Source organism: Nesoenas mayeri (assembly GCF_963082525.1).
Source record: "Nesoenas mayeri genome assembly, chromosome: 1".
NCBI classification, from domain to species: Eukaryota; Metazoa; Chordata; class Aves; order Columbiformes; family Columbidae; genus Nesoenas; species Nesoenas mayeri.
This window is the reverse complement of record NC_137541.1, coordinates 142,552,793-142,567,513: the sequence shown is the minus strand read 5'-3', so window position 1 is coordinate 142,567,513 and position 14,721 is coordinate 142,552,793. Positions and strand designations below refer to the sequence as shown.

The following is a 14,721-nucleotide window of genomic DNA, read 5'->3' as shown; positions in this document are numbered from 1 at the left end:
CTGATCACTGACCTGACGTTGGTGTAACACTTAAAAAGCTGCTTTGTTTATTTTCACCCACACTCCTCAAGTGACACACTCATCGTAGCTGCTCATACTATGCTTTAGGAGGCCGCCACCACCACTTTTAGCAGAAGTGGTATTTCTTAAACATCTCCACACATCATTCCTGCCTTCCCCAAATCAGAAGCAAGGCTGCTACCAGCTGAACCTTTGCCAGAAGTATCACTACAAAGTTGTTGTCTCCTAGGTCATCAAACACATCCAGTTTGCAAATTTCAGTGTATTTCTGGTAAGTGTAGCATGCAAAGAAAAAGGCAGGCAAATATATCACAATGCTGCCATCACAACTATGAGCAGTGCCTGTACATAGCCATGTTAGTGCCAGACTGGGCTAATTTATTCTAATATATTTTTACTACTATTCTAATGAATAAGGTAGAACTAAACTGCATTTTAAGCAAAGAACTTTACTTGAAAAAAGTCACAGTAGCATACAGGTTTATAACATGAAGTAATCGCAAACAAGTTTTACTTAAAATAATATTAGGTAAGTGAATAGTGCTGGTGAACATCTCTAAAGTCAAGGGCTAATATCAATTTATTTTTATACCTTCCCATAGCAAAGAACATAGCTTTAAACCACAGAAAACTATCTCTATAAAAGCTTCCTCTCCACTCCACAAAATATGCTTTTATATAATCTAGTTACTCTGGTTGCTACTTTTAATTTAGGATTCTCCTGACCACCAAAAAAAAGCCTCAACAAGAGCTATATTAAATCAAAAGTAATGAGCAGTGTCAGTTCTCTATTGAAAACAAACAAACAAAAATCAATCCCTGACATTTACTTCAAAATATCCATTGTATCGAGAACACTATTGAATGTTCTTTTTTTCCAATCGAACTTTGGAGAAAAACATTAATTCCCTGACACTTTTACCTTTATTTTTCCCTCAAGTATTTTAATTTCACATTTAACTGCGAAGGACTTTGTTGTTGTTGTTGTTCATATGCTTTCAGAATAAATATCGTGGCTCCAGGCACTAATAAGCCAGATTTTGAGTGCAGAAAAAATATATATGTACAAGTTTTGTCACCCTGTTGTCTGAAACAGTTGGAGTGTATTTTGAGACCCAGAAGATTAATTATTCCAAAGGAAAGTTAAATGAATGGGAACAATTCCATCTGTGGTTAAAGTTATATTTAGTTAGTTCAGGTCTTAACTTTCGAAGTATAGATCTTAAAATAAAAATACTATTTCATCAAGTTACCTGATGCTTGATTATTAAACAAAGATGTGCCAAAAGGTTTTAGAAATTAATTAATAACTCTTTGTATCTTTATCTGAGAACCTGAAGAAGAAAAATTAGATCCAAATGATTTATTTCCTTGATAATGAGAGAGAAAAAAACTATAACTTCCAATTACAAACATGTTAACTAAGAATAGTCCAGCTTGTTTGTGTCTATACATTTTATTGACTAGAAGTATTTTATTGACTAAAATTATGGTTAAAATAGTAGACAAAAAAAAAGAAACGAAGCTCTTACAGCACAGTTTGAAAACAGTCTCCTTTGTGTTTCTCAGTATTCCTAGCTTTGGACACAGATAGGTCTTCCAGCATCAAATATAATACAGTCAGCAATCTATCAAATTAATTTTTGAGAATATGCCAAATAGCTAAAAAGAAATATTTAATGAACAATGTCTGACAGACTTGTCTCATTTTTAAACCAAAACTGTTGAGAAACTTCCTGAATTTACTGAAGAAAAAGCTGACAATCTCATCCTTCAATAACTCTGTCCAATAAGTTTAGGGTGTAGGGTGGGTGGTGGTGGGGGTTTTTTTGAAGTTGTATCATACAATGGCAAATTTACCTGTTTTTTGTTAATCAAAACACCAAGCAGTTAGTATGGATGTTGAAGGTTTTAATTGATCATTAGTTTGTGCCCCGCCTCAAACCACTTACACCAGTACTGCATGTCAAGTTGACACAGGAAAAATAAAAAGAGCATTTTATTTTAATAAGCATGTCTAGATTCTGCATACTCAAGGTGCCGTCAGTCTCTGAACACAAAATTACATCTGCATTTGAATCCCCCTAAGGAACTGAATAGAGGACAAGCATTGCTGATTTTCTTCCCGGCACAGTTCAGGTGTACATTATGCATAATTTTATGTTTCAGCTGTGCACTTTTAAAACATTATTATTGCACAATCCTATGTACTTAAAAACTATGACAGTGTAGTAACTTACACAAAAAAGCTAATATAAAAGATACATATTATAATTAGAAAAACAACAACAGTTCAACAGCATTCAGATATGCACACAATAGTTCAAATCAATAAATGAAAAAAGAAAATATTTCACTGCAACTTGCTTTAAAAAATAAAACAACAAAAAAAGTAATGGGAAATTTCTAACTAAGCAATAAAGAATACAACTTTATGTTATTTACAGCATACAGCTCTAGTAACAGGACATATTCTGCCATACTAATGTAGCATTTAAGTATAAGCCTCTTTAACTCTTTCCGTAACAACTTACAAAATCTCTTGTGATTAATGCCTTCAAGTTTGCATTTTCTAGTAGTATGAGCATATCAAATTTACTATAGTTACATTTTGAAGCTGCCAATCAGAATGGTAACAATGCAGGCTGTGCCTCGAAATATGTCTGGCAACCACACTTGTGCCTTGTTCTTAACCAGGAATTTTAGCAGTTTGTTGTGATCTAGGAGACCACAGCATTCTTTCAGCATTAGTAATGAAGGAGATGTCAAGTATTTTTTCAGAGATATTTCAACATGGTTCTTATTCAGTGTCCAAGGTTACATTTCAAACTGTCAAGACTGCACTGTCAATTAGTCTGTCCTTACCTTTGTAATTATATGTTTGAACAGTCAGGTCTGTATTTAGAAATTATGTTTACACTGTACCTACAGAAAAAAACTTTATATGTTTTTAAGCTTAAACTACGAGCAAAAAAGGCTAAAACACTACACCAATTCATTTTAATTTGTTAGCAAATGATACTTAGTTGTTTTATTCAAGAGTTGTATTTGTAGGACAAACCTAGACAAAGAACAGATACCAGCTACATCCGCATGTGTAACTTTGAATTCACCACATAAAATAAAGCCTAGAAGCAAAAACATCAGACTGGAAATGAAAAAAACAGATCTGTAAGGGAACAGTTTGAAAAGTGTGTACGTGGAAAGGACAAAGAGCAATGCTCTGGCACAGAACTACAGAAATAAAATGAATCACATGCAATGCAGAAGTGCAAAGAGAAAACCAAAGTGAAGATGCACAGGAATGTAAATGTGGGGTGCAGTAAGAATATCTTCAGAGTTTAAACACAGTGTTTATTTAAGCCTCTGCAATCTTAAGTGAATACTTAAGTGAATGCAATGCAACAAATACTAAAATCACAGCACTGTTACCATCAAAATGATACTATACCCGCTCCAGGCATAGTCTCCACTCTTGTCCTAGAGATTCGATGTCAAATCTATTATAAGTACTAGCTACACCAGAGGAGGGTGGCAAGCAAAATCATTCAGAAATCAGGCCAGGACTTATCTTTGTCACCTGTGCTTGAGCAGGTACACAGAAAAAGGGGAAGCTGAGCCTAACAAAGCAGCTCCACTCCCGGCAGCCAGGTGCACGCATCGAGCCGCTCCTACCCCATATTAAGAGCTGCGTTTGGAAACTGGAGCAACCGCCTGGCTCCAGGCGGGGCACGGCCACAGGCCGCCCCGTCTCACTCCTCTCTGGACAGCGGCGCTTCCTCCTTTGGGACCCGAGAACCGCCGAGCACCCGGAGGCGCCTGCCCCGGGCTCCCACCGCGCTGGGGCCTGCCGGGCCCGGCAGGCGGATGGCTGGGGGGCTAGAGAGGGGCCGCCCCCACCCCAGGGAGCTCCCCCAGCCAGCCCTGTCTCCACCGAGCGCTCCGCGGCGGCGGGAGCACGGGCGCCCTCAGCCCCTCCCGAGGCGCTCGGGGCAGCCTCAGACGCACACCCGCACGCCAAGTGCGGCGGATCCCGGGAGCGGTGGGTGCGGCGACGTGCCGGGAGAAGGGGCATGGCCCCCCTCACCCATCGACCCCTCCGCTGCTCCCCCTTGGCCCCGCTGCGGAGGAGAGGGAGCGGGAGGAAAGGCACCGACACCCCCGTAACTCACCAGCTGCTCGACGGCGGCGGCGCCTCTTCCCCTTCCGCCATAGCTGTTGACGTGCCTCCTCGGTCGGCCGTAAAGCGCGGTCGGGCGGTGTGTATTTTTTGTTGTGTTTTTTTTCCCCGACGCCCCACCTCACCATGAGCCGGCCCTGCTCCTCGGCTCTCCCGTGCTGTCGTGAAGTGAGGGCCTCCACCGCAAAGCGCGGAAGCCTGGCAAGGCAGAAGGGCGGTGCCTGTGGGGGGGCCGGGGCCAGGCCGGGCGGGCTTGGCTGTTGCTGCTGGCGCGCCGCAGGGGCGTTCACCTCAGCGTCTGCCCCGGGGAGGCAGGAGCTGCCCCGCCGCGGGCCGGGTCGGGCTGACAAAGCCCCAGCCGCCTCTCAGCGCAGCCCGGGGGGGCGGCGGCTGGCGCTCCGCCGCGGGGGGAGGCGCTGACGCGGGCTCTGGCGGGAGACCCGCGGCTGCTGCGGCCGCTTCGTGTGGGCTCAGGCTGGGTGGCGGGGGAAGGCGCTACCGCCGGTGCCTTTCTCTGTAAGCGCTGGGAATCGGTTTTCCCAGAGGCAAGACATTCTGCGAAAAATCTGAGTATTTTTCAGTTCCCATGAAGGTGAACTGCTTTGCTATATACAGGCTTGATTATTAAACGACTTCTGTTACAGTCAGTATCTTGCCAGGCTATACTCTGCAAACTGGAGATAAAATTTGGAAGTTTTACATGGAATCTTGATTTCCAAGGACTACAAATCATCTGGCGATGTTCATTAGCAACCCTGGGCCAAACAACACTAAAGCTCTCGATCATGCACATTCCTCATCCATCTGCACCCTCAAACAAAGAAATAGTATGTGCTTACGAAAGTTAAGAAGAATGAATGATGTAAGTCATTTATCACAGAATTACAGAATGTTAGGGATTGGAAGGGACCTCGAAAGGCCATCTAGTCCAATCTCCCTGCCGGAGCAGGAACACCTAGATGAGGTTACACAGGAATGTGTCCAGATGGGTTATAAATGTCTCCAGAGTAGGAGACTCCACAACCCCCCTGGGCAGCCTGTTCCAGTGCTCTGTCACTCTCACTGTGAAGAAGTTTCCCCTCATATTTAAGTGGAACCTTCTATGTTCCAGTTTGCACCCGTTGCCCCATGTCCTATCATTGGTTGTCACTGAGAAGAGCCTGGCTCCATCATCGTGACACTCACCCTTTATATATTTATAAACATTAATAAAGTCACCCCTCAGTCTCCTCCAAGCTAAAGAGACCCAGCTCCCTCAGCCTTTCCTCATAAGGGAGATGCTCCACTCCCTTAATCATCTTTGTTGCCCTGCGCCGGACTCTCTCCAGCTGTTCCCTGTCCTTCTGGAACTGAGGGACCCAGAACTGGACACAATATTCCAGATGTGGTCTCTCTGGAATAACAGTGCCACCTTATGATAGATTCACGTTCTTACACTTGTCTGTTTTACTTCCAGAGCTGGCTGCGGGATGCGCTTTGCCATGCAAATGCTCGGACTCCAAAGCAGGACAGCTCCTGTGAAATAACTCACACGGGTCGCTGCACTGTCTGCAGGATCCGGTGCCTCGAGAGTGAAGAACTTTCATTCAAAGGCAACACACAGTGTTTTGACGTGTATATTTGTGTCTCAGAAAAGATTATATTAATAATCTTAACCCAGAAAGTATTTTACAGCGTCAAAACAGATTCAGGCAATTAAAAAAATATTATGACTGGGTAATATTTTTAATTTCTTTCCTCTTTTTCCCCGCTTGGGCTATATTTTTGGAAAAAAAAACAAAAAAAACCAAAAAAAACCCAAACCTCAACAAACCCTCCCTATGCATTTTAAACGCTTACTTTTATTACTTAGGAAAAAAACTTTGTAAAATGTTCATTGGACACCGTTTGTCTCCCGCCCCCGTGTGTGGGCGGGCGGGGCCAGTGCGCAGGCGCAGGCCCGGGGGCGGGGCCAGGTGCGGGCCGCGCGTTGCGCCCCGCCCCGCCCTCCCCGCGTGGCGGCGGCAGCGGCAGCGGCAGTAGCGGCATGGGGGACACGCTGGAGGAGCCGTGGTGGGAGAGCCCGTCCGGGACAGGCGGCAGTCCAGGTACGCGGCTCCTGGAGCTCGCTTCTCACGCTGGGCTTAAGCAGTCTTCTTGGGGGCCTGTCCCCTCTTCCCCAGCCCTCCTTCTCTTTCTTTTTTTTTTTTATTTTTTAATTTTTCTAATTGCCTCCTCCCTTCAGCTCTCCGCTTTTCCCCTTTCCGCTTTTAATTTATTTCTCCCGTTTTTCCTCTCTCGCTCTCTTTTTTCCCTTCCTGTGCCTGCTTTTCCCTGCTTGATGCCGGTTTCGCTTGTAAACAAAAATCTCTGCAGCCAGGTGAGGTCTAATCTCTGACCCTTGGTACCATTAAGAGGATGGACAGGCAAACGAAGACGTCTGTATTTAAGTGACTGCGGGAACCTGCTCAACAAAAATGCATTTAAGCGAATTTTAAAAAGCGAAAGGGAAGGAAAGGAAGAAAACGCCTTGCTTTGAGTTCTGAGCTCAGCAGCCCCCTGCATTCATTCAGCTTCTAAATTGTGTTTTCTTCCAAAACGACTTTATTTGATGAAAGGTTGTTGCATAATGTGTGTTGACTGCCGTTACCGACCTGAAGTAACTTACAGTTCTGAAAGGCCTTGGAAACAGTAAATCCACAGTAGAGCCTTTGGAGGGAAAAATATCTGTGCTACTTGAAAAGCATCACCCATGTGCTCGCTAGGGTGTCTCATGTCACCTTTGTCATATGTTATTAAAAAAGGGCAGGAGTTAAACAGCTTTTCTCCAGCCATTGCTCCTTGGAGTATGGTACTATGGCTTATTTGTCTCTTTTCAGAATTATTATAATATTTGTCTCCTATACTTTTTTTCTTCTGTGTATCTTAAAGCACGTTACAGCCTGTGATTGCATCTGTAGCATTGAGATTTAATGCAAAAACTCAGGTAGATTTAGGCAACTAAAATGACTTTAAAAGTTTATAGTGCCATATTGATTTTTTTTAATTTTATTTTTTTTAATTTTTCGCATATAAGTAAGAGTTGGGAGTTATTTGCGTTTCTGGGAAGACTCTGAATCTTCCAGTGTCTTGACAATGGTTGCCTCCTTCCTGTGAAAGGGTTGGAGAATAGTTTGAGCGGGAACAATGTAAAAATTGTATGTATATAGTGCAGGAGGGGTCACAAGCCCTAATAAGGCTCCTGAGCATTTAATTTTATTTTTTGTTCTCCTGTAGGTTCCTCAAACAGTTCCACTTCCCATAGTTAATGCTCTTCATTAAGAATTTTTCATTCAGGAGTCCTAAATAACTCAGGAGCCTACCTGCACGTTCTGCCAAGCAGAGGTTTCATTTGGGGTGGGTGGTAAGGTGATTTTTGTCTTGTTAACAGCTTTCCTTTAGAAACTGGACACAAAGCAGGACTTGGATGATAAACATTTGACATGATGGATAAACCATCTGACTTTGAGATGAGACTGTGAAGCACAACTCTTCCAGTTATGTAAACTCCTTGGGATTTTTGCAGTTTATCGAGCTACTAAAATAATTCAGGTGGGAAGGAACCTCTGGAGGTGTCTAATCCAGCCCTGTACTAAAAGCACTATATGCATTTTATTCCAAGAATGTTATCTGAGTGTGTTACAAGTATGATTACAGGTGAGTGTTGTGCAAATCATGTACTCTGCTGTCCATATCTCACCTTTCAAAACTTGTTGGCAGGTTCTTTATGAGGAGCCTGTTGCATTAAGTTGACACAAGCCATCAGTAAAGTAAGAAGAGCAGCTGTTACTTTTATTTTTTGTAGTTATTTTTCACATACAACAGATTAAAATCAAAGGTTAATTTATACTGCTTCTTATGAATACTATAAAATGCTTTAAAATCAGTTGACCTGAAATAGGAAAACAAGGTTTACAGTGTACAATGTAAGCAGCAATACAAGAAAATAATTGGCCATTAGCTAGCACTTCTGACAAACTTGATCAAGTTTATTTCTGTGAAACATCAAGTTTTGTTGAAAAAAGTTTACTATCCAAATTCATTTGCTGACCTATTTAAAAAAAATCATCTCTGCCACATCTGTAGGTGCAAAGCAGAATTGAAACGTACTTTTAAAAATACTGATCTTTTGCCAAGTCCTTTAAGACTAGTGCTAGAATAAGTCCTGACCAATGGTATATTCTTCTTCATAACAGCCCTCAGAAGTGTCTTAGATTTTAGCATCTCGTAGTTAGAAGAGGCTACTGTTAAGAAGTAGTATATAGAAGATGTTCAGACTTGAAGGGTATGAAAACACAAAATATATAGCCTAGTATAATGATATGTAAGTAAGTCTTAACTTACTTTTGGCCACATCATTAGATATCATTATTTTAGAATCCATATTAAAGGTAGTTACTCTCACTTTGAGACATGAATGTTTACCCTACTGCAGGTGGTACAAAACCCCAAACTGAACCAAAACCCAACAAAAAAAAAGCCCTGAAGGGATTTGCCATCTATTTGCCTTGTCACATGACACAGTCTAAAAAATCTCGCACAAGAACCTCTTCAGTAAACCTTTGAGATGAGATTTGTGGAGAGAGTGGTCAGGGGTTATTGTCTGCTTAGCAGTGGTGTTTAATGTTACACACGTCCCAAGTCATTTAACTGCAGGGCTTTCTCCCCATCCCTTTTCCAGTTCATGTCACAACTATGTCCAGTCTTCAATATGACTTTTATATTGTGTTCGGAACTGTAAGGCAGAAGATAAGGAATACTAAGGAGTTTGCTTAGTACTCGTGAAAGACACCAGGTTTATCATGTTCTCTCCATAAACAGAAGGAGCACTTCTCACAGCACCATAAATGACCATACCTTGCCTGTAGCCAGCGTGCCACATCTCCCGAGCAGTTTGAGGGAGAGCGTTGAAGTTCTGTTTTTCAGAAATCCTCCCAGTTTCTTCCTTTTATGTGACCACTCATTATCTTTTGTTCTCCATGCTTTCTTTGTCACCCTTAATCCCTTAAGAATGTAGTATCCCTGTTTGTCAATTGTTTCAGGCCTCATACTCATAGGTAGAAATCAGTTGTGTCATCCCAAGACAGGAGCAGGAGACAGGGAAACTCTTTTATGTCAGTGGTACAAATAGGTGAGAAGTATAATATGGTATCATAGAGGACGATTTGACAGTACTCATGGGGTCCTTTGTGATCTCTAAAGCAAAGGATGCTATTGTGGGAATTAATTTCTTTTGCCAGAGATTTTCTTTTCTCTCTGTAGACTGGCAATAAAGGGTGGCAAATAGCATGAGTTTGTAATATGTGATTTGCGACTACCAAGAAGTGGGCTGTTCAGTGTAGCACATTCAGTGGGAGTTTTGTAGCTTGATTGGAGCTGAGATCTGTTGACAGACCTGTGTATGGAGCACTTTTTATCTTGTTTTTTTGGCTCATCCATGAGTTGCTGGCCCTTCTGATGAAACTTATGCTTAAGATCTCTCTGATAAGCATGCCAGGGTGACAGCTGCTTTTTGAAATTTGTGTTTCTTCACATTTACATATACTCATTCTGCAAGTTGCAGAACATATAATGCTGTGCTTCTGTGAACTTTATTTGGATCTGAGCACACATGACATACAGCCTCAGAACTTTATAGGTACCCGCAGATTTAGTAAATAAAATTTGAAACCATTTCTATTTAATATGGAAGAGACATTTGTTAATTTTTGCATTTGACACAAATGTGTCTTGTAGGACACAAGCTGAAATAATTTTTCAGTAGACTGATCTTTTTGAACTTCTTCTTTTAGGTACTCTTGGAGAATTTCTTGTGGAGCTGTTGAGGGAGGCATAGGTTTCTGTTGTGAGTTTGCAAAAATAGTCACTCAGCAGTGCTAATGTGTTGGACTGTCTCAGTGGTTAAGTTAAACTTCTAGCTGTGAAATAAAAGGAAAAAAATTGGGTAACTGAATGCATCAAAATTGCTCCTTGCTTCAGCAATAGGAACATGATTCTGACTATGGCACTGTGATCATCACCAGCTTTTGCTTTATTTAGGAATTATGATTTGGCAGTTCTTAAAGAAATACCTATGTGAAAGGAGTTTTTCCACATATTATCAGTTGAGCCATTTAGACTGTTGGAATGCACTCTGTTAGGGGAAGAAGAATGAGGGAGACATTAATACCAGGGAAATAAAAATTAATTTTTATGTTCTAAACCAGTAACTCATGTTAGTTGGTATTACAGAATTCCTGTGGAGGGTTCCTTGCAGTAACAGTGTTTCGTTAGTTTTAACTCTCTAAAGTGGAACAGCGAGACATTTTCTTATCAGAGCAACAACTGCTACTTTTTAGAAAATTGAAAATAACAAACCTGCAGTCTCTTCTAATGTTTGATTTTAAGTCTTTTGAAGAAGTTATGCTTTAAGAAAAGTGAAAAGGCAAATTTTCTCATGAATGAACTAGAACTACTTGTGCAAAGAGTTTGGTTGAAAAAAGCTTCACTAAGAGTTATGAATGCAATTATTTATTTCACTTGAATGTGAGCAGTTGAAAGGAAGGGTAAAGTTATGGAGCAATGCAAGAACAAAATTGTGCTTCTTTGTAAGTCACAACTTACTGTTAACCTTGACACATTTTGATCAGTTCAAAAATACAGTTTAAGTGAACTGAAATCTAAATACTGTAGTCCAAATAAAATGCTGACAGTTTATACAGCTAATACAAACAATATCCATCTCAGTTGTTGCATCTCTTTTTCTAAGATAACATCTGCACCAAGTTGAGTGGGGATAATCACACTAGTTAACTCATTGAGCAGAGAGTTGTTCATCTTCAAATCATGCTTTTAAAGTAATGCTTGGCACAACAAGGATCTCTGCATTTCTTTAAATTGTACGCATCGTGAACAAGTAAATTTCTCCATACTTGTCTTTATTTTGTCTTTTCTGCCGAACATAAGAAACCCATACAGAAACACTTCTTGACTAGGCCAGCTTTAAAAACAGAACTGCACATCCTTCAACCTCTCTTCATTTGATTGATCATGTGTTTTTATAAATCTACTGGGACAACATTAGTATTGTTATTTATGGAACATGTTAAAATTGAGTTTACAGTAGAAACTTGTTTGTGCCTCATGTGCTTCCCTTCTGTGAAGGCCAAATTCTAGAATTACACCACAAAAATGGGAGCAGAGCTTGGTCCCTGCAGACATACATTTACCTTTGGCTTCTAAGAATTTGGCTATCTCTTGATGTCCTGTGATTAGTGACCACTGATGTGCTGACCATGTGGGTGGTTTCAGACTTTTCCCGAATGGAAACAACTACTGTTGAGGTTCGGATTGCTTAAATCCATTTTAATGTCATAGACATGGAAAATTATTTACCTTCTCCCTCCACTTTGAAGGCAGGTTTTGGACACAGTCCTTATAATGCATAACTTTCCAGGACCGCTGTCTTGGAGTGGTTTGTTGAGATGTCCAGCTGGAATTTTGGCAGGTACTTTGGTTGTGCTTGCAGGCTTTGGTTTGGGGATCCGAGTTGGAATTGAACGATGGAACGCGTCAGTAATCTTGAAATAAACCGAGAAAATAAGTTATGCATTAGGGAGGAGAAGATGGATTGTGTATTTAGCTTGTCAATGTCTTTTCCACTTCGTCAAATGAAACATATTGCTCTTGGAACTGTTTGTCTGAATTTCCTTTCTCTCCTTGGCAATGAGTGTGCAGCTTTGTATTTCACTTATCTACTTGATTGGTAAATATCAAAGAATGTGAATGGATTGAAATCCAGAGTATGAATAAGAGGGGTTTGCTGTTAGCCCTCTGTCTAGGGCAGCAGCCCCAGGGGCTGAGTGAGTGATGCAGGGAAAAGGCTGTGAACTTTGTGACTTCTCTGGGTGAATATGCAGAGAACTTCAAGAGAAGCAAGTCCTGAGTACCAGGGAGTATCTAGCTTATACTTTACTCTGAGCAGTCATTCTTTGAAAGTGACCACAGTGCCTGTGGCTAGGCTGTTTTGGAGGCTCAGAAGTTTCTGGTGGTTTGGGTTGGCCTGTGTCTTGGTGTTTGAGGGACAAATGTAGGTGCCTTTAACTTAATATTATAGCTGTGACTATGTTACATTATGATTTAAAAAAAACAACCAACCAAGGAAAAAAATACGTGTGATGGTGGTCTCTAAAAAAAGAATCTTGGGAAAGCAAAGTTTCTGTGGAAAAAGAAGGAATTTTTTCATAGTTAAAAAGTGGGAAGTAGTAGATAGGAAGCAGAGCATGTAGCCAGATTTTGTAGTATAGTGGAGATACCATCTGAGCCTCACAGACACCTGTGATGTTCAACATATTTATAAACTTCATGGGAAGAGAGTTAGTACTGAAATGACGACATTCGCATATGGTATAAAACGTATTAGAAGCAAGAGCTGACAAATTAATGTTATTAAGCAACAAGGTGATAAAAATGTGTGTCAGTTCAGTGTTAATAAATGAAAAATAATATACCTAGGGAAAACTAGTTCACATACAGTACTAAATATGACATCTACTGTCACTCAGAACACAGATCCTGGAGTCGCTGTAATAGTCCTCATTGCTCAGCAACTGGCAATTGTCAAACAGGTAACAGGCAGGTTAGGAATTACTAGGAAAAGAATAGGAGAAAACAAGACCCATCGCTTTTTAGTGTGTAAATCCAAACCATGCCTACATTATGAATGTTTTGCAGAGTTTTGTCTAAACTGCTCAGAAAAGGTTATGGCAAAATGCAGGAAAAGGTGGCAAAGACGATCAGTTATGAAATGGCTTCTGTGTGAAGATTAACAACATCCACTAAACTTTTTCAAGTTTGGAAAATAGACTGTGGAGGGACAAGAACAAACTAACCCAAACAAACAAACAAGAACACCAGAAGAAATCTGGCATTGTAGTGAATAGGGGATTTTCTTTAATAACATGCTTGGGAGGACGTCCATTGAAAGTGGGTTAAAGAAAAGTAAAAAGTAATTTGCCTTGTCAAGGAGCTACAAAACTCATTTGGACAGGCAGTTTTTGAGGTGGTGATATAAATTGATATGGAGAGAGCTTAGAGTGATTCATGACATTCCTCAAGGACTGCTAAACACAAAGATGTGATGCAGATTTCAGCTGTGAATAGCCAGAAATTGTGGACTGCTGGAGTCTGGGTTTATTACTGTTTGCCTGGTACTTATAGGATTTCTCATAAGCATTTACAACTCATCACTACCAAAGATGAGATTTGTAGATCCTGGGTCTGAACATGTATAACTCGTTTCCTGTTTTTATTTTCAAAATGAGAAAGGTCCAATTTGTAGAGTTTTAAAATATATATTAATAAAGGAAAAAGATTGACTTTGAAAGTCAGAAAGAAAAGCATTCTTTTTTTTTCTCTGCTCTGTTTTCCTAGATGATTTTTACCTCTAGGTGAGAAGGCGAGAGGCATTTTTCTTTGCTGTGTTCCTTGACCATTTTTACCTCTAGGTGGCAGTAAAGTTCTTTTTGTTTGTACCACATCCCCGTGTTTGCACTAAAACCGAACTGAAACTTGTTAAATGCTCTATAGAAAAATTAACCTGCATTTTCAACGTAGTCCTGAATTCTAGTACTCGTATTGTTAGTATGCAAGGGAAACAGACAAACAAAACTCCAAAATACACACACAAAACAATACCAAAACCCAACAAAAACCAAACCAATCAAACGGAAGACCAAACCAAAAAGCATTTAGCTTCAATTGCCAAAGGCACTGTGTTAAGAAAGAAGGGGTTGATATTGGAGGGGATAGTTGTGTTACTGCTCTATGGCTTTCCATGTGTACTGAGTTGGAGCAGTTTGCCTTCTGACTATGTGGTGCGGCCTGGTAGATGAGGGACAGTGCTGAGGATAAGACATTTCTGTGGGCTATTCCTAGTAGTGCTACTGTCTGAGGTGAATTTAGAGATGATATAGAAGTGTTCCAGTACAGAGATTTCAATAGGGTACAGAGTGGTTGGAGGATTCTGTCTGTAGGTGATTGAACAGCAGTGTTAGTACTTCAAGAAGGTATTTGTAGGCCTAGATTTTTGCAGGTTTTGTCCATCTGACTGGTGTTCAGGCTCTTAAGGCCTTATTAAGTCAGTGGGGTGTTAGTTCTGTAAATACCCTTGTCCTCTGGCCTATAGTTTGCGCCAGCTTCCAGATCATTAAAACCACCATTTACAATATGGCCTTCTCAGGTTTAATTCCAGGCAAAAGTTTTTTGTGATTCAAAATTATGTTCTGTTTCACAGTTCTGAATGACAATATTGAATGTATCTAAATTATTATCACATAGCATTGAATATTGCATTATAACTGATGGATTGCTAAAGTTTTGTGTGCTTACAGTGTTTGTATTTCTCGCTTTTGTGTATGTTATGTTTGCTTATAGCCCCAGTAACTGAATTGATGGAACTACTGGCATAGACTCAAACTTGAGGATAACAGCTGTATTACAGGGCTTTTTTTTCCTATGCAAAT

The 14,721-nt window shown here is 40.7% G+C and overlaps 3 protein-coding genes across 9 annotated transcripts in view; 1 reads left to right on the top strand and 2 right to left on the bottom strand.

Moving 5' to 3' along the window:
• The window catches only part of TBC1D23 (TBC1 domain family member 23), a 35,966-nt gene extending 31,488 nt beyond the window's left edge, over positions 1 to 4,478 (bottom strand). For 6 of the 7 annotated variants that reach the window (XM_080363047.1, XM_080363044.1, XM_080363045.1 and 3 more), the window contains exon 1: positions 4,194 to 4,342. In XM_080363047.1, the coding sequence (XP_080219173.1) occupies positions 4,194 to 4,234 (41 nt within the window). In that variant the 5' untranslated portion in view covers positions 4,235 to 4,342. Of the gene's footprint in view, positions 1 to 4,193 lie in introns of all 7 variants that reach the window. The other variant, XM_080363049.1, reaches the window with a different exon arrangement.
• Positions 4,479 to 5,714: 1,236 nt separating this feature from the next.
• Positions 5,715 to 14,721, top strand: part of CMSS1 (cms1 ribosomal small subunit homolog) — a gene marked incomplete at its 5' end in the record, with an annotated part of 251,915 nt that continues 242,908 nt past the window's right edge. The window contains one exon of the mRNA XM_080362101.1: positions 5,715 to 6,288. Coding sequence (XP_080218227.1) covers positions 6,228 to 6,288 — 61 coding nt within the window. The remainder of the gene's footprint in view (positions 6,289 to 14,721) is intronic.
• The window catches only part of FILIP1L (filamin A interacting protein 1 like), a gene marked incomplete at both ends in the record, with an annotated part of 165,053 nt that continues 160,593 nt past the window's right edge, over positions 10,262 to 14,721 (bottom strand). Inside the window, 2 exons of the mRNA XM_080363915.1 lie at positions 10,262 to 10,352; positions 11,594 to 11,778. Of these exons, the coding sequence (XP_080220041.1) occupies positions 10,262 to 10,352; positions 11,594 to 11,778 (276 nt within the window). The remainder of the gene's footprint in view (positions 10,353 to 11,593; positions 11,779 to 14,721) is intronic.